At 33.0% G+C, this 21,972-nt stretch overlaps 1 protein-coding gene across 1 annotated transcript; it reads right to left on the bottom strand.

Moving 5' to 3' along the window:
- Window positions 1-14: 14 nt before the first annotated feature.
- On the bottom strand, window positions 15-9,404 carry LOC25488283 (protein ENHANCED DISEASE RESISTANCE 2). The gene is made up of 22 exons (XM_013608350.3): window positions 9,201-9,404; window positions 9,050-9,124; window positions 8,888-8,941; window positions 8,237-8,302; window positions 7,924-7,982; window positions 7,396-7,472; window positions 7,139-7,255; window positions 6,285-6,319; window positions 4,922-5,022; window positions 4,748-4,843; window positions 4,305-4,369; window positions 3,991-4,062; window positions 3,661-3,831; window positions 3,347-3,549; window positions 3,192-3,258; window positions 1,916-2,091; window positions 1,541-1,642; window positions 1,328-1,375; window positions 1,042-1,185; window positions 872-967; window positions 582-683; window positions 15-292 (listed from the first exon to the last, which is right to left on the bottom strand). Exons 1-22 carry the CDS (start codon window positions 9,402-9,404, stop codon window positions 200-202), a joined length of 2,223 nt encoding a protein of 740 aa, XP_013463804.1. The 3' UTR covers window positions 15-199.
- Between the last annotated feature and the right edge of the window lie 12,568 nt (window positions 9,405-21,972).

Genomic DNA, 21,972 nt, shown 5'->3' on the forward strand with positions numbered 1-21,972 from the left:
AAGTATGAATTAGATTGTGTAATTACTAGTTATATAACCAACCTCCTCACACCCTGAACCCATTGGTCTGAATCACTACAACTAACAAAATCAAATTCACATAATTTGCATTTTCTGATTAGAGTCCTCAGTGTAATGGAAAAGTTATCAATCAAACAACTAGTGTACATAGACTTTTGAATACTCTTTGTAGATCACCTCAAACTTCAAACGGTACGGCAGATTCAAGTCTTACGCGATTTAATCGAACAGTTCCAAGAATGTACTCTGGCAGCTCTGACTCTTCTTTTGCCTGCAAATATGGCATTAGTACAAAGTATATGCATCAAAGTGGATATACTCATTCATCACTACTATCACAAATTTCATTAGAATCTACAAGACAAACGTGGATACTATCTACGCCAAGACTGCATTACTATCCTTTGCATTTCACATTTACACCAGTGAATCACAAAACTACGGATTTTTCATAAAATAACAGACTCCTTAATCCAAACAAATCTCAAGTCTACACGAAAGGAACACGGAAATCATAATATAATTTGTCCAGAAATATTATTACTAAAAATGGCACAAACCTCTATTAAAATTGCAAGGTCAACGACCAGGCTTGTGACGTATCCCAGAACAAGGCCAACAACACTCCTGGCTACAGAAGATGATCCAATATCCACATCTATCTGCATCATGCAGAAAATCGGTATAAAAATGTAATGCATCAGAGAATTTACGACAATGCAAGAAAAGTTTCGTGTGTATTCTGATGCTCCATTCTATGAACGATCGTGCGCAATTTAATAGCAATATGTATTTGGACAGGCAAGCGTCAAATTATAACAAATCTTAACTTTCGCTATTGTATCTTTACCTCCAAAAAGTTATCTTGTTTGAAGTATTTACAAGTCACAGCTTTCCCCAAAAGGCAAGCTTTTGTTCCAACAGCTCTTTTGACCATCCAATATCCCTTTATCAATTGAAAATCATTAGCTACTCAATTAAAAAAAAAAAATCATACAACATTTGTTAAGAATCACACACCTCAACTATACTTGGAATTAGTTTGAATCTTGAGTCTCGAAACATGTCATCTCCTTCCAAAAACTTAGCCAATAGAGAATCTTTATTTATAGGTCTTTCAGATGCATAATATAGAACCAAACTGTAGTTTGGTTTAGCTGGAACCTGGGATTGACAACAAAGTAAAAACATCCTTGATAATCTTATAACTAATCATAATCATAATCAAGTAGTTTTTGTAACATTAATATGTTTTTTAAACTTAACCTTGCTGTAATCTGATATGCAAGAGCAGAGATATCCATACCTGGAGATTTAATACAAGGATAAATGGCAGCTTTTTACCAGCTTCACTCTGCAATTCAGAAGAGAACGATCGCTTAGCAAAAATTATGATTTTTTGTTTTAGCAAAAATGTTCAGAAAAGAAAAATATCAATTATATTGGCATCTCACACCAAACTAATAATTTGCAGCTAGATGAATATTACGATGTAAAGTCTTCAAATATCAATTTTTACCTGAACCATACTTCTACTATGCAGCGCAACTTTATCTACAGCTTTATCAACTTTTAACCAATCAATTGCTACAAGCTTGAGAAGAGGATCTCCTCCAACTACCTGCATAAGGAATGTCATATCCACAACATCTAAAGCTTTAAATCTTTAGATTTAGATCAATGAAACTCAATTAAAAACAAGTGAAGCACAAGTGCTATACTCGAATTTTAGAACATTTTACCACCTTTATTCTTTACTTAAGCATTTAAATATTGAATAAATCTTCAAATCTGTTATAATGAATATATGATTATCCATATTATTTTCTTAGAATTGAAAATCCCACCTAAGTCATGTCTTCTTGATTCCATTGATGATAAATGGTCAACTCACCTTAGAATTATCTTTTCGATAGTTTTTTCCTCTAATCTTAAATCCTTCGCCACTAGGAGACGTCCAACAGTCTGTATCATTTTCATCCTTTCCTTTGCGCAGAGAACCATTAAAGTCACTTGCATCAATTTCTATAGGACTTGCATGAGAATCTAATTCTTTGCATAGATTTGGAGCTGCAAGGAAAATTGACAAATTCTTTTAGGCTTAAAGTTGAAATATATGAATGAATGTGTGTGTACATATATGTGTGCGGGGTGAACCGGTTTAAAGAGATCTCTGAAATTAAGAAGCTAGAGTGATTTTATCATGTTGTTTACAATATCCTACCAACGATTAGATTGCACAAAATTTTACTGGTAGGTTTCTATTCAATAGCTTATAAAATCAGCAGCAACATTTTACTAGATTGGATATCAACAAAACCTAATCTTAAATATGAACAAACGATTGATATGAAAAGTGACATCATTAAAGGAATATCTAAACATTCTTAATTTTACCAGATGTGATATAGTGTGAAAAAGTGTTCATAAGTAGGAAAAAAAAACTCTCATTTTTTTAAATCGGTCTGGGTAGTTGAATTAAATTAAATCCAATCCAAATTTTAAGTTAGAATCACAGCCTATCAAAAATCCATCGAGATTCTCATATTCGATTTGACGTGATACGACTTAAAGAAGTGTTATAAGTCGTAGAAACTCCTCACCTTATCCATTGAGAGTAACAAAATGTTAATAAGTGGTAGGAATTCTTCACCAAACAAACCGATTTTGTGGGGATGAGTTAGACCCTACCCAAATTTGAAGAGACTTAGAGGTGGCTGATCAGAGCCAGAGAAGTCATTTGAGGCCCACATAATGCGGAAAAGATGAAGTTATTGTTGGTGAATGTATCTTTGTTGAGAATAAAATCTCTCGAATGGTGGAATTTTCCAGTAAACTATTAACTTTTGGAACATTGTTAATGTCTAGTGGGAGCTTCAAAGGTTTTTTCAGTTTAGAGGCTTATTTAGTTGGTATCTGATATAGTTTGAAGACAGCAAATTTATTTTTTGAAGAGTAAAATTGATGAAGGGTGACACATATTGTAGGGTGTTCATGCTGGAAGCATATCCTACACTCCAGCACGTTCAAACTCGATAAGGATTTAGATTCCTTGTAACAAGATAGTTGGATCTAAATCACCAAAAATTTGACCTTAGACACAAAAGGGTAAGAATGTGTTTAGATCCCTTGTCCCTTGCAAATAACAACAAACATGAAAAGAAAATGACCTGCTGTTCGCTTCAAAGGTAAGGCTGTCATAGCCCATGAAATATTCTTGAGTTTAACCTTTTGATCCTGAAAAATTTGAAAAAGAAATAAATTATAGTGTTTTACAGAAATAGTACTTTTTCTGTTTCAAACCAATAACAAGATTCAAGTAGACCTTATGCTCAAGGCCCTCGTCCTCATCACTTTCATCATCCGATGTCGATGACTCAGCAGCAATAGCATCATAAAATTCATCCTGCACTTCTGCATTTTCAAATTCAGCTCCGGACAACGAAATACTGGAGAGTTTGGAATGAACAACAGAAACAGAATCTTGTTGGTGGAGTGCTGGATTGGCTCCAATATATTCCTTTAGACCTATTTAACAAATGTTACTATTTTAAGACACATTCTTCCGATAGTAAGAATTGCCAATGATTCTTGAGTTCAGATAGATACAAGATGAAAGCAAAAGTTCAACTCCTTTACCTGCCACTTGACACAACAATGCATAAGGGATGCTCTTCTCAAATTTTGTGTCCTGGCTGTTCTTCCACTTATGCCAAGATGTAGAGTGTATTTCTAATGTGTGGGTCACTATACATCTTGGTACATTTGATCCCATTGGTGTGTTCAAATTTCTAATCTCCCATGTAGATGCTGCACCACAATAAAATACATGCATGGATAAACTTGACAAGCATCGAACAAATTTATGTGATTCTCATTCAACACCTTTTTCCTATGTTTATGTAAACACACGAGCAAAAAACTCTTGCTCCAACAATGAAGTTAAATTACACAAATAATATATCTTACGATTAATTTTTGTACGTCGACAGCCTACTTTCGGCGGCTTTTTCTTATGTATTGCTGGAAATTGCAAGATAGCTGCATCAATTAAACATATCGAGTATGTCAGTCTAAATCAATCTAGTCATAATACATTCCAAGCATTTACCACCTAACCACATCTAAGCATCCCCTCAAAAAAAAAAAAAAAATCACTGCTAAGCATGACGGATGTGAAGCTCAATCACATAAACATCAGTTCTGAGGTTTTATTTCAGTTCGATATGTGTTATTTAAAAGCTTTATTCTGCTGAAATTCAAATGAAAAATCAAAGTCTTACTGTATGTTCCATCTTGTGCATGAAACCATTGCCTAGAGAAGATAAAATCCCGCTTTGAGTGCCATCTGGATTAGGTTTGAAAAGAAATTCATGAATGACCAATATTAAAAGTAAAACTTTCTCCTTATTCACTAAATTTTTTCATTAACAATTTGCTACTTTGAATAGAGACAGATAAAAACTAAATAGAATACATCCATTATAACATATATGATATTTTACAAAGCGGAGGTCAAATATCATTTTAGTTAAACTCACGAGCTCATGCAAACCTCTATCTATTATAACAATCCAAATTTCACACACACACACACACACACAAACGACGAAGTTATGCGATATTTGAATAAGATTATAAATGATGAAAGTACTTAAAATACTACTATAATAACAATCTAGTTGTAATGCCGTTTGAAGTTATGAATTGAACATCCATCGGTTACCTGGTTTGATACTTAGGATCATACGTTCCATAAACAACATCGTAATGTCCATCATAAGATTCTATCAGCTGCAAGTCACCCATCAACATATCCCACCTGAAAAGTAATTATGCTAATGATTGATTTCCCCAATATGCTATCAATCCAAAGAAGCCTCTTTTATATAAAACTTACTCATATCTTTTCCTCCGATCGGTGTTTAAAAACACTTCAAAAACACTATCTGCAGTTGCATCAATAACACCAACCGATTTAGCGAGGATACCCTTACCATTCTACAAAGCATAAAACAAATGTCAAAGCAAAAAACACACACATCTATATATCTATCCCACCATAATAAAGTAAAGTACACATTTGTTTATTTTCAATGTGATAAGTGCATTTTCAAAGACATACGGTACAAATTATTACTGCTGGGGACCTTTTCACAAACTAGAAAGAGATCAATTTCCATAAGTTTAATACTTGCATGAAATACTGGATTACATGTTAGTGTCTCTGTCTTTTGGTTATCACAATGTAACATAACATTGGCAAAAAGATACTGCTAACTCAGTAAGTAAAATCTAAAGCCACAAAAAGATACTGAGCAAAGTAGGGTGCAACCTTGGATCGAATATCCCACACGTGGATTAAGCCTAGTTAGAGGGAGTATTAGAAGATCTAGATGAGGAGAAAAGGACAATAAGTGAAGTAGAGGAAGAAAAAGAAGAAGACGATAATGCTGACCAGTGGGGATGAGGAGAGGAGAGAGATCACACTAGAATTTGGAATAGGAGAATGATATTGATGTGACAAAGGCAACGGAGGAGGCTGGAGATATGGCAGAAAGTAGACATGATTTATTAGATGATGCATTGTTTAGCTTGGAAGTATATGATTATGCCCTAGATGTTTATTACAGGGTGCGAGAGGCATGTTAGAATCCTGGTCATTCTCATCCAGTATTAGTCCGTGCTTCAAAAGTACAGTCAAGCATGAAGGGCCGTGCACAACAATTAGAGATATGACCTAAATAGTGCTTATAACGCTTAGACAATCCTAACCTCACAAATGAGTTTTGTGGGGTTAAGTTAGACTGTAAGCCCAAATTCTAATAGATTCGTTGAATCTGAAGTCCTATGAATGAAATTGATTTTCACTTGTTGTGACAATTTCAACTTGAGAGAGTTTTTGTTTGTGGATTTTTTATGGTGTGGCGATTGATACGAAGAGGTTTCTTTGCTTTAATCAATGGAAGTTGAGTCAGAGTCTTAAGCTCTAATACCATCTTCAAAGACAAAAGAGAGAGATCAAACTAAGTGATAGATCAAAGGATCTGATTCAGTTAGTGGCCGGGGTTTGAACCCCTGACCTTGTATATTTTATGCATTGTCCAACCAACTGAGCTAAGCTCACGAGGACGGAATATATGCCGTTTAAAAGAAGAGAATTGGTTCCAAGCATTTTAATTCAATTAAAATGACATACATAAATGCAAACCTAATTAATTTTAATGATATAGGCTCCAAAAATTATACATACAGTAACATACCTTGTGACTAGCAATATCCTCAAAAACTCTAATACCTGAAATCACAATCAAGAAGCATCAGGAAGGATAAGAATAAATTCAAAAGGTCAAATATCATCATAAGCATCATTATTTATCTTTGCAGTCTAAATATACCAAAGTATGGCCACATTTGTGGCCATAGGAATCTAACGTATATCCTAAGGCCCTATAAATGTACTCCTCTCAAGCTGCAGCATATACGTTAGATTCCTATGGCATGTCACAAATGTTAACTATCATATGAAATAAAACCCTGTGTTGCAGCAATAAGCCTGTTGTAATTCCATTTTACTTTTGCCTTTTAGTTTAATTTCTATTTAAATGAGAGTCAACTAAGTTTTTTATGTCAGAATATTTCCTTTCAAGAATTGCAATTGTAAGTAACTGATCCTATTGGCCACAATGGCTAGAATGAAAAGAGACTCTCATTTTATTACTCAATTACAATTTTTTTCTCTCACTCACTTTCATTGCATAAACTCTTCACTCAATCTGCACCAGTTTTCATTCATATATTGAATTCTCTGCTGAGTCGGGATTATCTCAGTTTCCTCCCTGATATCCAAACCCATCACACCCCGTAAAAACTAATTCAACATGTCTGTTGGCTGGTCAATAGAATTCACAAAAGAAGTCTTCATGGCGCGCCTAACAGGTCTTCAAATGAAGTCAACATAGAAAAAAAAAGCGATTCAAAGCTATTTGGTCATCACAAGAAAGTTCACTAGGACATATCTTGCAAAACAGCAGCTCATTCTTAATAGATTTTTTCTTTCAGCCACTTTTACAACCTATTTCAAGCCATATATCAGTGTGTGGTAAAAGTAAAGTACCAGACATTGTTCGAACACATTTCCACTGATGTGCTTCAAATGCATCTCCAATTTCCCCTTCAAATCCATCTGAATTACCAAAAAATTTTGATGATAGCCGTAATAGCGACTCCGGGCCTTTAAATAAAAGAGAAATAAATATTGTTACCAAGTAATGTAAAAGTACAAACTATACAATTCATGAATTGTTAAGCATATGACTAATACATCGAAATGCACCCCCCCCCCCCAAAATCAAACAATGTTTATCAATTTACCTTGGCCAATTCTTTTAAGCTTCCTCAGCCCAGAGGCATACCGCCTCACTCTAGGTCGATGTCCTTCTAGATTGATCCTTCCACAATAGAAGATAAGTGATATGCCAATTTATAAAACATGACTTCTAAGGCATGCCACCTAAAAATGGTTCAAAAACTATACAGATCTTTCATTAATATTAATGAGAATTTGAGTATTTTAAATAGAAAGTTATGGAGCGACTTATCAGTAAACGTATGAACTTGATATTAAATTTTCTCAAAATCAGCGGCCTTGTGGGACCAAACCGAACGCTGGCTTTAGCAGCTAAAATTTTCATACTTCCAAGATGTTGTAATAAAAAAATGATGGAAGATAATAAGAAAATTAAAAACAGACTAGAATGATTAAAATTATTTGAATTCCCAGTAAGTACGTCCAACATAAAAACCTCATTAGCAATCAGCAATTACAATTACTGACTGTATTGTTCATGTTATCTAGCAGATGGTTGGATAATTATATGCCGTGGAGAAAAAAATGCATACTCAGTTTCCTGGTTTAGTCTTTCTCGAGCACTAGCTCCTCTTGATAGCTCATACTCAGCCTACAAAGAAGATACATACATTGAATACAGTCACAATAATGGTGTTATGAATATAGTCCAATGACATGCGAAATTCTTGTAGATAGAAAAACAGAAACTTCAATAATTTTCATGTACTATGAATATTTATGTATTAAAAAATTTGAACTACAAACTCCAATCCACACTCGCGCACAAAAATAGATTTTCCACCACAATCAGCTTTGGTTGTAACAAAACGCTATACAAGCAAGTTTGCAGTTATTTCTTCATACCTGGCTCTTGGCTTGTTCAAATGCTTCCATCCATTTCTGTGCTTCCCCAGCCGTGGCACAAGCAACCTTGAAGAAAAAATAGGTAAAAAAATCATTTCTATACTGAATATACAAAAACCAACAACACCCACCACAACATGAAGAGATTCATTCAATTTTAAATGAATAAGTTCTTCAATACAGACATAGATTCATATCTATTGCATGCTCATGCAATTGACGGAGATAGACTAACGCTGAATATTTCAAATATCACCTTTTGTTATACATTTTAGTCATGGGAACCAATGCAAAATTTCAAATATCCTCAACAAGAAAAATGGTGGTAACATTTGAAGGAAATTTCATTTTGATTTACTATTGGAGAAATGTTTGGTCTATACAAATAATGTCTTTGCATTGCATTGGCCCTTTATCTAAAACTATTACTCCAAATAGCATGTCCACAATGAATAAAAATGTACAACTTTTCAATTTTAACACTTGCATTCAACCTGTAACAGGTAAGGTAGTTATAGCAGAACTGAACTTATACCAGAGTTGAATCTCTAAATTGAGCATGAGTTAGAAATGAAATTATGCAATGAGTATGTGTTCTTTATTAACTATTACCCCACATGCATGCTAAAATAATGCAATACTTTAACTTACTTCTCCCTTTCTGGTCTCGTCTAATCGATTGTAAAAGCATATCACATAAAAATCCTGTGGAAGAAAAACATTGATATATCACCTTCCATCCTTATTATAAGAATAAACATTCACTCATTGAAATATAAATATAAAATCAAAAGAAATGCATTTAACACATACCCCATTGTTAACCTTTCTCGGGCCAAGCTCCTCCACCATTAGAGTGGGACCTATGATACCCTGCCTAATGGGTTTCTGAATAGAAGAAAAGAAATTTGTTTGTTAAGGATTGAAAATGATAAGAATGAAATAAATATAGAAATATACATACAATGCCAGGATTCTGATGAGGATCACGTTTGTACATAGAAACACATTTGCCTCTAATGAAGAGAAAACGAAGGTGACAATATTCATGACCAATAGAATTCACCCCAAGGTGATAAACCCAACCGAAATATTCAAACCTTCCTCCTTTTTCTTCTGTTCCTCCTCCTCCTCCACTTGCACTTGATGATGATGATGATGCCTCCATTCTAACATAACAATGTTACAACAACAACAAGACAAGATCCCAACATTTTTTTTCTTATTTTCTCCCAAACTAACTTTCTGTTATGTTCGGTGCTCCTTAATATCCGTTCGGTTGGACCCACTTTCTCAACTTTCATAGCTACACCTGTGCCTGGTAGCTTCATAAAATTAACCGTTTTTTTATTTTTAATTCATAAATTTACACTTTATCATTGTTCTAATTATAGCTTAAACAATTTTTTATTTTATTTTTAATAGCGAAAAACGGGCACTCACGTGACCATTTTATGATTTTTTTATTATGCTAACGTTTGAAAACGGTGTTTTTTTTATGAAATTTTTATTTTGATTAAAACTAAAAATATAAATGTTTGTTTGCCTTCAAGTTATAACAAACAAAACCAAGCATGATTATCTATTTCAATGACTTCAACAATATAACAAAAATATATAATTTTTTTTAATGACACCAACAAAAAAATTTATTATAGAAAAAATTATTTAAGGGTATAATTAGGATAATGAAAAAGTAAGTATAAATATATTCATCAAGTTTGTTACACTTTTTAAATGATAAAGGAAAAAACAAAACAAAACATATATATTCATACCGTGTTTATTACATTTTTTTAATATTTAAATTTATCATTATCTATTTGTTACATCTGTTATTTGTATTGAAAATTGATGACATTTTTGAAAAGTAAAAAATCAATCCAAAAGAGTTGTTGAAAGAAGTTATTTTCTTTATATATAAAATAGATAAAAAAGATAAGGATTTATATTATATTTGCTATATTTTTTAAAGGTTTATATTTTCTATATTGATGGAATCATTGATAAAATTGAAGATGCATCTCAGAATATTTTTAAGAATTTGCACGGGTCATTTAGAGTTGAATGTTATAATAATTTTAATCATAGATATTGAATCTTTATTTGTTTCAGTAGAGAAGAGCGCAGAGCCCAAATTGTTTTTTAATATTTTATTTTTATTAACATATTAAATGGTCATGTAAGTTTGAAGCAAAAATTGTTTTTCAAATATCCATCGTAAGCAATGAAGATTTTTTCATGTTTCATAACCTAATTATTGCCTATGATGATCACTGCCACATAGTTGCTTTAAAATAATTAATAGTTTAGATGATTAGCAACTGAAATAGTTTAGATGATATTAGCATATATGACAAAGAATAGTTGTATCCTATATTGGTAGAATAAAGCAAGAGTAATGCAAAATGAGCATAGTTAGTGTAATATGTAACCTACATTGGTAGAATGAAGCAAGAGCAATGCAAAATGAGCTTAGTGAAATAATATTTAAGCACCCTTTTATTAGAGGTAAAAGGTGCTTATATATAGGGACGGAGGGAGTAACGTTATCAAGGCTAAGTTAGTTATGTGATGCACGATGGAATAAAAGTGAAAAGAAGACTAAAATAAAAATAGTAGTACATCTAAAGTTTGAGTGCTAATATAGCACACCATTCACAGGTATTTCTCAAACCATTAACACTAATTTAACGTGTCCTTGTGTCTCTAAGAACGCAACACAATTTCTCAAACCATTAACACACAAATGACCAACTATAGATTTACCACTATACTTAATATTTCATCAAGCTGATTGCACAAAAAAAGGAAAAAAAATAGATCAATTACCATAGATTTACCACTTCCGGATCTTATCGTCCAGGTTAAATAAATATTATCATTGGTTCCTGCTAATACGCGCGAGACATCAGGAATAATGAGAGACGTTAATTTACCACTCTGCTTTGAGCAATAACAGAGACTGATACAAAATTGGGGGGAAAATGGCTGCACCATTCAAGACATACACGAAGAGTAATCTGCTACTGCTGAATAATGTCTGAAACTCCTAAACATCTTTGCAAACAACAACTGCTCTGAACGAAAACAATTTCTGCTCGAATTAGTACAAACTCTTTCCTTTTAATACTGAAATAACTTGCTGCAGAAAAAATAGAGCAGCACATAAGTATTTTGAATCCCCAAATTTATTTCACAACTTAATGCTGAACATACATACAATCTCAAAAATAAAACCAATTTGTTGAGCTTTAATCCATTCTTTGAAATCTAGAAGTAAAATCAAGGGAACAAAACATGTTCTATATCCATGGTGCCCATTTGTTACTTTATTTCATTGCATCCCAACAAAACATGTTTTTCATATACCATTTAAATTCTATCCAGCTCACCAAGTGGAAGGAAATTATATAGTTATGGCAGCACACACCACATCCAAACAAAATGGAATTGTTCATGATGCTACAATTCAATACATGCACAAAAAACACCACACAAAAGAAAAAAAAAGTTTGCACAGTAGCACACATAAAAGCAGGTGAATTCCATCTGTATAGCATGAGAAAAACATTTGAGTTTCTAATGCACCAAAAATTTAAACTTTTATCATTTTTTTCTTATATTACAGACCAGTGGGATTATCTATCAATCCATATCCTAATCAGATGAGCATAAGGTGATGGAGATATACATGAGAAGAATAAATAAGATAAGTATCTTGTAGGGTACTGAATCATGATTTGAATCCTCCACATCCACTTGATTGCTTTCCACGTCGTTGTGTTGCAGCAACTTTGTGATCAAAAATAACGATTGAATATGACAGAGAATGAAGGATGATGGAGTAGTAAACCACACATGACTGAATGTGTCAACGTTGGAAGCAAGAAAAGCAAGCAAGTGTCGTCATTTTTAAGGACTCAATTTTTGGCACCGTATTTTGTGGAACTCTCAAACCTGTTTTGCGTGAACTTTCTGTCGTATGCCTCCTAAAGTCCTTCCCCTGCAACCACATATCAAACTTTGAGAAAGACACAATCGAAAAGTCAGAAGAAGAAAAACCATAGTAACATAATTCGTGTAATTGGCGGAGAACCGGGAACCAATTCGCGAGTACCGAATTCGGGTACTTACGCATATTGGTACGCATCCAATTCACATTGAATTCGCAAAAAATGGAGTACCAAGTGTTCCAGATTATATACAGCTAAAAATAACTAACATCTCAATAATTAATCACCATTTCACCACTCAATAAGAATCCAACAAATTATCATCAAGCATAACCAGAACCAAGGATCACTCTGATAAATAAAAAAAACAACAATCATTAAACATGTTTAAATAGCAGTATTTATCAAATATAAGGGAAATTGTTTGACAGTTTGAACTTCAGTCAACGTGTCAAAAATACAATCGTATCAGTAATTCATATAACATTATAGACACTTTTAAGAACAGCTTACAAAAGTCACAAAAAATAAAGTCTTAAATTTTATTCAATAAAAATTCAATCTCAAATTGTTTTCCTTGCCTAAGATTAAATTGTTCAAATACACAAAGTAGTAACTCCTTGAGCCAATATCTGCACTACGACAAATTAATTAAACAGGGTACCAAAAGAATCACATACAAAAATAATAGTTGCAGCACTCAAAATACAACAAACAAAACAACGGGTTCAATTTGTAGTCAGCAGTAATCAAATTAAGAGATAATAGCATATTAGATAAAAATGAAATTCAAAAACTCATTAGAGTACAAAAAAACCAAAAATCAAATTAACACCTTGAATTGGAGAATTCATGAAGGGAGAATGAATTGGAGATGATGAATAACACCTTGAAAATGATATGCATCGGTAATCACATGTTTCATTTACAATACAACTCTTGAACAACTTTGGGAACAAGGATTTGAATTCCAAAGTGGAATGCTGATTAGGAATTGCACTTAGAAGTTAATGCTAAGATTAAGGAGGGAAAATATTAGGTTAAGATTAGGGTAAGTTATAGCTTGATCAGACAAGCTTTAGAAAGAAAAATGTTGTAATTTACGATGGATTCTAAGGTGAAGGAGCAATTAATTCCCTCATCGGTGTACCATCACATATGTTATATTTCACCCAATCCTTGATCTTTTTTCCCTTCTTCTTCTTCTTCTTCTTCTTCCCAACAAAACCTTCGCTATTCTCATATATTCATCCATGGCAAGAAAGATCCAATCCTTCTCTCCCAGTCTTTCTACTCCAGTGTTAAGGATTGATAAAAAAAAAATCACTAACAATTCTTTTGACGTTGTAAATTAGTTCTTAGAGAGTCTTGATCTAAATCCCTAAAAGTTAAAATCTCCAATTTCATGGAATATAAAAATAAAAAAAGCAAAGATAACTATCCCAAAACAGATTTTGATATGCAGCAGTGGAGAGAGGTAAGACAAATGTTCCAACATTAACCTAATGAATGAATGGTCCTCTCCATGTCATGGATGTAATTGTTTTCCATAGTTTTCCTTGCACATAAACCGCTTCCAAGGTTCATTTTCCTCAAATCTTGCTAGGTTCATATTCTCTCCCAAACAACATCGATGAACCTGCAAGTGAACATGGAAGGTTTTGTTGTGAAAACGAAAAGAGCAAAGGTTGAGTGGGACAAAGTATAGGTGTTACTCTTTTATTATCAATAAATTTGAACCCTTCATTTTTTTTTTTAAAAAGATCTAAAGATATATTATTGATGGTACACCGGTGAGGGACTTTAATAGCCCCCTCACCTTAGAATCCACCGTAATTTATTTATGTGAAAATTTGAATGTTGTGAGGAGTAATTCCTCAATCAATCGATAGACCTTTCTCCTGTCATGTGTCGTGAGCAGCCACTGTCCAGGTATTATAATTTCTGATTTTCCTTTCTTCTTAAGCATATCTGTAGCATCAAGAATCTCAGACTTAGGTATCAATATCTTTATGGGTCCCTTAGGGTTAATCCTAAAGGTTTTAGTCTTATTCTTTTGTGCCTTGCGTTTGAAGTTAAGTGGCTTATGTTCATTGAAGACTTTAGGTTTAGCACCTTTTGGTCTTGAATCCCATGAAGCAACAATTGTTTTCCTTCTCTGAAACTTAGGCTTTAAGACTCTAGACTCTGAGTTCTTCAGAAACTGAGATTTAGGTTCTAAATCTTTGGAGTCTTAGATTCATAGTTGGTCATAACCTTAGACTTAGAGTTCTTTGACTTTGAAATATTCACAGTCTTATAACTAGAAGCTTCAGGTTCTGACTGGATTACAATTTCAGATTCAACAACTTCAGGTACAAAGTAAGTTTTCAAACCTTCCTTAATGCATTCACAACATGATTTAAGACTGATTTCATTAGGTCTCCCATCTGAAAAACCACGTCCTTTACCGTTGTTCTTATATATGCTATAAATCATAGAAGCTACTTTGCTTATGTCAATACCTGATATGATGAAATCTTCAAGAGCAATCTCTTATTTGCTTAAAGGATTCTCTTCACACTTTTCTTTTAGTTTCTGACAAAGATACTTGAGTTTACTTTCCTAAGTTGTAAAAATGAAGTTATAACTCTCAAGCTCTTTTTTAGATTCTTTCAGATCCAACAAAGTTAACCGTTTTTTTATTTTTAATTCATAAATCTACACTTTATCATTGTTCTAATTATAGCTTAAACAATTTTTTATTTATTTTTAATAGCCAAAAAGGGGCACGTGACCATCTTTATGATTTTTTTATTATGCTAACGTTTGAAAATTATGAACCGTGTTTTTTTTTTTTATGAAATTTTTATTTTGATTAAAACTACAAATATAAATGTTTGTTTGCCTTCAAGTTATAACAAACAAAACTAAACATGATTATCTATTTCAATGACATCAACAATATAACAAAAAAATATAATTTATTTTTAATGATGTACACCAACAAAAAAATGTATTATAGAAAAAATTATTTAAGGGTATAATTAGGATAATGAAAAAGTAAGTATAAATATATTCATCCAGTTTGTTACACTTTTTAAATGATAAAGGAAAAAAAAAACAAAACATATATATTCATACTGTGTTTGTTACATTTTTTTAATATTTAAATTTATCATTATCTATTTGTTACATCTGTTATTTGTATTGAAAATTGATAACATTTTTGAAAAGTAAAAAATCAATCCAAAAGAGTTGAAAGAGGTTATTTTCTTTATATATAGAATAGATAAAAAAGATAAGGATTCATATTATATTTGCTATATTTTTTTTAAAGGTTTATATTTTCTATATTGGTGGAATCATTGATAAAATTGAAGATGGTTTGTTGAGTTTGTTATAATTTGAAAGATACACATATGTCCATCTACATCTGCCCAAGAAAGGTTTGTTGAGTTTATATTGTTTTTTTAAGGGTTTATATTTTCACGAACTTTTGTAACCACAACATCTGCCCAAGAACTTTTTGTTCTTCCTAGCTAGATACTAGATACTGAAGTCTGTTGGAGAGCATAGCCATTTTTTCAACAACAACAGGATCTTCATCCGAATCTCCAGCAGGAGACTCATCTTCAGACTCATTTGCTTTGAGGGCTTGTGAAGACTTTCCTTTAGACTTTAGGGCAATAGTCTTTGGCTTTCTAAGAGGTTCTTGCTCATTGAGACCAATATCATGACATTTGAGAGAGCTTATAAGATCTTCAACACTTAGAGTGTTTAGATCCGTAGCTTCCTCAATAACAATCACTTTAGGTCTCCATTTGGCAGGTAAACTTGTCAAAATCTTGTTCACATGATCGGAAGTTACATAGGCTTTCTTCAGAATCTGAAGTCCAGAGACTAGAGTCTGAAATCTTGAGTACATAGCCTCAATGCTTTCATCCTCTTTTATTCCGAACAACTCATACTGATCAACAAGCATTGTATATTTAGCTTCTCTGACTTTCTTATTGCCTTCATAGTTTGAACACAAGGAAGCAAACATTGCTTTAGCAGTAGATTTATCACTCATCTTCAAGTACTCCTTATGAGGCAAAGCAGCAACAAGAATGTCTTTGATCTTGTGATGTTTCTTGTACAGCTTCTTCTAAGCAGCAATGTGTTTCTTTCTATCAACATCAACTCCTTCTTCATGTAACACCAAGTCACCAACACCATCTTCAAAAACATCCCATAGTTCTTCATCTAAACCCATAATGTGACAATAAATTTTGGTTTTCCACCAAGAGAAAGTCTCAGGGTCTCCATTAAACATAAGAGGTTTATTCGAACCATATGACTTGTCTTCTATACCATAATCATATGGTATGGCAGTGCCAGAACCAGAACCTTCACCTGTTGACATGTTTTTCTCAGATATTTTTCTGTTACACTGTTAAGTGCTAAGACAACAGAACTGGAGCTCTGGTACAACCAAAGGTGAGAAAAACACAAGAAACAGGGGGGGGGGGTGTAAGATGTAACAGCCCGATTTTTAGCTAAATTTATTTTAATTACTTTTATTATGTGTTTGTGTGTGATTATTTGTGCTTGTGTGTATTTAATTGTCATCGGGTGCAATTACGTGGATTACCGTATTAGAAGGGTATTTTAGTCATTTGACGGGTAAGGGTAAAACGGTAATTTTGGTGATAATTATTTTAATAATTAGTGAGAACCCTTATTTTACTAAGTTAGTAGTGTAGTGATTAGTTTTTACCGTTAGTGACCGTTGATTACATTCTACCGTTATTAATTAAAATATCGTTTGGAGTGTAGTAATATTTTTGGTTTGAATAGAAATGGGTTAAGCCCACTAGAAACTAAGTTAAGCCCATTAGTGGAGATAACACTAGGGTTGTCATAGAATTATCATTCATTCACTTCACAAAACATTTTCCTAGAGAGAGGGGGAGGTAGAGAGAGAAAGAGGTGAAGAGAAGAACAAGAGTGTTGAAGGGAAAGCTTGAGGAATCAAGTGGGGTGACTTAGGAGCTGATTTGAAGCAAGGATTAGGGTTAATCTTCTTCAAAGGTAAGGGGGTTAGTTTTTATCATAATCATTTAGTTAATTCTTTTTCTCTTGTTCTATGCATAATTGATTATGAGAATAAGTGATTATCATTAACCCAATCTTTGAAATTCGTGCTTATGTTGTAGAGATATGTTTGAATATGTTAATTTGATGTTAAATGAATTGTTGATGATGAAATTGCAAGTTCATGATGTATGAAAATGGGTAGTTTGTAAATTATGCTCAATTGGTGAATTATGCATGGTTGTTGATGAATTCTGATATGTTTCATGATCAATGGTTGTTGTTGTTTGTTTAGTCATATTGTTGATGATGATATATGGCTTGGGTTTGCATGATTCATGATTTGTTGTTGAGAAATGGATTGTTGTTGGTGTCTTGGTGAAAATGGGTTGATTATGATTTTGGATGTGAACTTGATGATTTGAAGTGGTATAAGTGTTATTTACGAGTGTTATGATTATGGGTAATGTTTGATTTAATTTGGGAGTCTTGTATTTGAATCTAGTGATTTAAGAGTGATTTTTTGAGTGAAAAACGCATTGTTAAGCTGATTTTTGAACTATTGTGAAGCCCAAAATCGGCCACCGATTTGCCAAAATCGGCCATCGATTTCTGAGCTTATTTTCCAGTTTTGGTTCGACGAAAATCGGCCACCGATTGGTCAAAATCGGCCACCGATTTTCTGTCAAGCAAATCTGGAAAACATTCACATTTTTCACCTGTTTCCGTGTTGAATTGGTTTTTCGTGTAAACATGAAAGTTTTAGATAATTTTGTTAACTTTCTAATGGAGTTGGTTTGAGGTCCAAATGATTTTTAGAATTTGAGTTATGATCAAATTACTACACATGGGTCATGTGGATTTTTGTGAAAACTTATCGTAACTTTTTCTTTAAGTCGTGAAACTTTTTCAAACTTGATATTGGGTTTAATGAAGTACTTAGAGTGAATAATTGAGTATGCATTTATGTATTTGAGAATGTGAATGTGTTGATGGTTTAAGAAAATATTTTGAGTGGAGTAGAATCGGTGAAAACGAGTTTTGAGCTAAATGTCGTTTTGTCTTGGTTTTTCTCATACGAACTTGAGCTATCCTTTGAACTAATTTCTAATAGTTTGTAAGTGGCTTAAGTCCTTGACTACCTGATTGATTAAGATTGAATTGTATGATTTCAAATTTGAATAAGTTGCCTAGCTTTGAAAATTATCAATGTTGGGCGTTTGCCACATGATTTGGATTTTTGTCGAAGATGTTTTTGAGTCATTTGTCTTATGATTTATGGTGACTATTCTTATATGACTAAGCGAAGTTGAATGATTGTTTGAATGTGATGTTTATCTTAAGGTGATGATTTTGGTGAATCCATATACATTCCTTATTATGATATAGTGGGTGAATATATATATATATATATATATATATATATATATATATATATATATATATATATATGATGTTGAATGACATTGTTGATTATTGATAATCATGTTGATGTATGATGAATCGTAGATGTTGAATATGATATTTATCATGAGATGTTGTTTTCCCTCTTACTTGGAATATGAGAATGCTTGAATGGTGAAACTATATGTGATAGTTGATGTTGAATGACATTGTTGATTATTGATAATCATGTTGCGGTGTGATGGTGAATACTATGATTTGATTGTGTATGTGCATGTTTCTTGATAATGCAAATGATGTGGAGATGAACAATATAATTGGGTGTCGTCCTATATATTGTGGAGAAAATTGTGATTGTTGTCGCATTATCGAGTCCTTATACATGTCCATGCATCATAGTCGTTGTTGCTGTAAAAGGGATGACTCTTTTACTTCGAGATTATTGTAAGGCAGGTGTGAGCCCTTACATTCGATGTGCAAGTGGCATCGAAAGGTGACGACCTTGTTGAGATTTGGTACCACATGCATTTATGTGTCAATAAGTGCATATCATGACATGAGTCATATTTGGAAATGTGATTGGTGATTGTGAATGAATATTTGTGAATTGATATTTGTTCCTGATACATGTGATTGGTGATTGTTCATGAAATATGATTAATGATTGTTCATGGCTTATGATTGGTGATTGTTCATGATGTATATGATTGGTGATTATTGATGTGAGCTATTGGGGTTTGATGTAAGTATTGATGTGCGTATTTTTATTGATCAATTGCATGATGTTAATTGAAATGTTCATGATATCTGTTATTTGGATTATGATAATGTAATACTTACCCCCAGTGGATCTGTTATGGACCGCCTGCCTATCTGTATGGATGGGTAGACATTGTGCAGGATTAGATGCTTGGTGAGTTTTTGTGCTTGGTGGATATTGGGAGCTTTCTCCGATATCGGGTCGTGTCGGCTCTGATCTAGGCTTGTCGTGTCGGTCTAGATTAGGTTGTTTGTATCTTCCGTTGGATTATGATTTTGTTGATGACTACCCGTATGTTTGGGTTTTGAGACTTATCTTTGGGATATGATTTATTTGCTCATGGCATGTGTATATTTGAATTTACTCTGGTTTATATTCCGCTGCGACTGTTGAGGTTTATATGCATGTTTATTGGTTTTTGAATTTTGAATGTGGCGTAGCCTCTATTTCTTGAATAAATGTATTATTCGCATGTTTAATTGCTTTAATAGAAGTAGGGTGTTACATAAGACCCTGTTTTCCCAACATAAATCAGAGTAAACATCACAAAACGGGATATCACATTTCACATAGTCTAAAAACAGTTAAATAACAATTTAACTTTCAACAAAATATCTTAGTCATCACAGCGGAGTTATTTCAAAATCATAAATTGTCTTGGCACGTAGGCCCCATTATAATATCTCAAAATAAATTAAGTTAAATAGCATGAAACATCATAAATGAACACGTAAAGGAAATGAAGCATGCATATCAAAATCTCATCCCGTTACGTATCAGAGCAACCTAGGACTTAGTGAGGCAAGGCCACTCACGACAGCACAACAGCAACCTAAGCTCGATCACCTGCAAGTTACTCATACGAAGAGCAACATTTCCAAGCAGAAGGGGTGAGATTTCACAAAACAATAATATTAATCAATATAATTCAACAATCATAATTAACAACATAAACATCTTAAACATCATAGCATCATTGATAATAAAATATCAAGTAATCACTTCATTCAATCATCATAAATAACATAACATCTTTCATCCTTTGACTCGACAATGCGACAATGCAACTTAGACCTCTTATATGCATGTGGTACCAATTCAGGGCATGAGCCCCCAACATTATAGTATTAATATACTTTCAGGGCATAATCCCCCAATATTATTTTGAGCAAATGCTCCATCGTGGTGAGTACAAAGCTCCAGGGCATGAGCCCCCAGCAAATGTATGCTAATGCATGGACTCAATCATCTAAAACATCTTAATCATCATCTCATATACATCTTAAACATCATAGCATCATTGATAATAAAATATCAAGTAATCACTTCATTCAATCATCATAAATAACATAACATCTTTCATCATTTGACTCGACAATGCGACAATGCAACTTAGACCTCTTATATGCATGTGGTACCAATTCAGGGCATGAGCCCCCAACATTATAGTATTAATATACTTTCAGGGCATAAGCCCCCAACATTATTTTGAGCAGATGCTCCATCGTGGTGAGTACAAAGCTCCAGGGCATGAGCCCCCAACAAATGTATGCTAATGCATGGACTCAATCATCTAAAACATCTTAATCATCATCTCATATACATCCAATAATTTGGAGTTCAACATCATCTTAATCATCTTGTATAGACTCATGCAACTTAGTTAAATAACAAAAGCAGCATAATCAGATCACAACAACAGCATAACTTCATGATATCAATTCATTTCAACAACATCTTGATCATTCAATAATATTTCAAGTAATGCAATTTGTAACGGCCTCTTTGAATTATTTGATTTATTTGATTGTTTTAATAGGTTTAGAATATATTTATATGATTATGTGATTTATTAAGTGGCTTATTTTAGTATTTACGTGATTTAAATGATTATGTGGTGTGTCGTTATTTTATTAAGTAGTGTTATTTTATTATTTAATTTAATAAGTCTTGAAAATAGAAATAAGATTAAGATTGTAGGGCTGTTTTGAGAATTTAGAGAGTTTAGTGGATCAAGTGGAAATAAGATAAAATAGATGGGAAGAGATAAATAGGAGAAACTAGGTTTATAATTATTTTTCACGTACAACCAGTTTTGGAGAAAAGGGAGAAAACAAGATAAGAGGAGAACCAAGAGGGAGAGAGACCGCCGATCATCAATACTAAAGTAAGGGTGTGACTAACTTTCTCTAATTCTAAGTATTTTAATTCTGAAAACTGGATTTAACATGATGTAGGTGGTAATTTTGATGAGTAGAGAAATTAGGTTTTGGTTTGGAATTGATTGTTAAAGATTAGGTAATTCAATGAATTAACATAAGAATTGAAGTTCAGGCTGTAGAATAAACATAGGTTGAGTTTCCTATCAAATTTGGGATTTAGGTTGATGAAATTGGGGCTTTTGGAGTGAAAACTGGTTTGTTCCCATACATTTGTCCGTCGCAACTCGCCACGGCGAGTAAACATACTCGCCTCGCGATCTGCACTTTGACATCATCCCCTGTTTCGCGTTCTTGCATCTTTTTCACATGTTTCTGTTTTGAATTGGCATTTTCTGT

This window comes from Medicago truncatula, chromosome 2 (genome assembly GCF_003473485.1).
Source record: "Medicago truncatula cultivar Jemalong A17 chromosome 2, MtrunA17r5.0-ANR, whole genome shotgun sequence".
In the NCBI taxonomy this organism is placed as follows: Eukaryota; Viridiplantae; Streptophyta; class Magnoliopsida; order Fabales; family Fabaceae; genus Medicago; species Medicago truncatula.

What these genes read in the sequence shown, in the direction of transcription:
- LOC25488283 (XM_013608350.3), bottom strand. Translation starts at nt 9,404, where the DNA reads ATGGAGGCATCATCATCATCATCAAGTGCAAGTGGAGGAGGAGGAGGA. An exon ending in ATGTGTTCGAACAATGTCTG is followed by an intron (nt 6,320 to 7,138) that starts GTACTTTACTTT and finishes TTGTGATTTCAG; the next exon opens with GTATTAGAGTTTTTGAGGAT. An exon ending in AACAAGATAACTTTTTGGAG is followed by an intron (nt 684 to 871) that starts GTAAAGATACAA and finishes TGCATGATGCAG; the next exon opens with ATAGATGTGGATATTGGATC.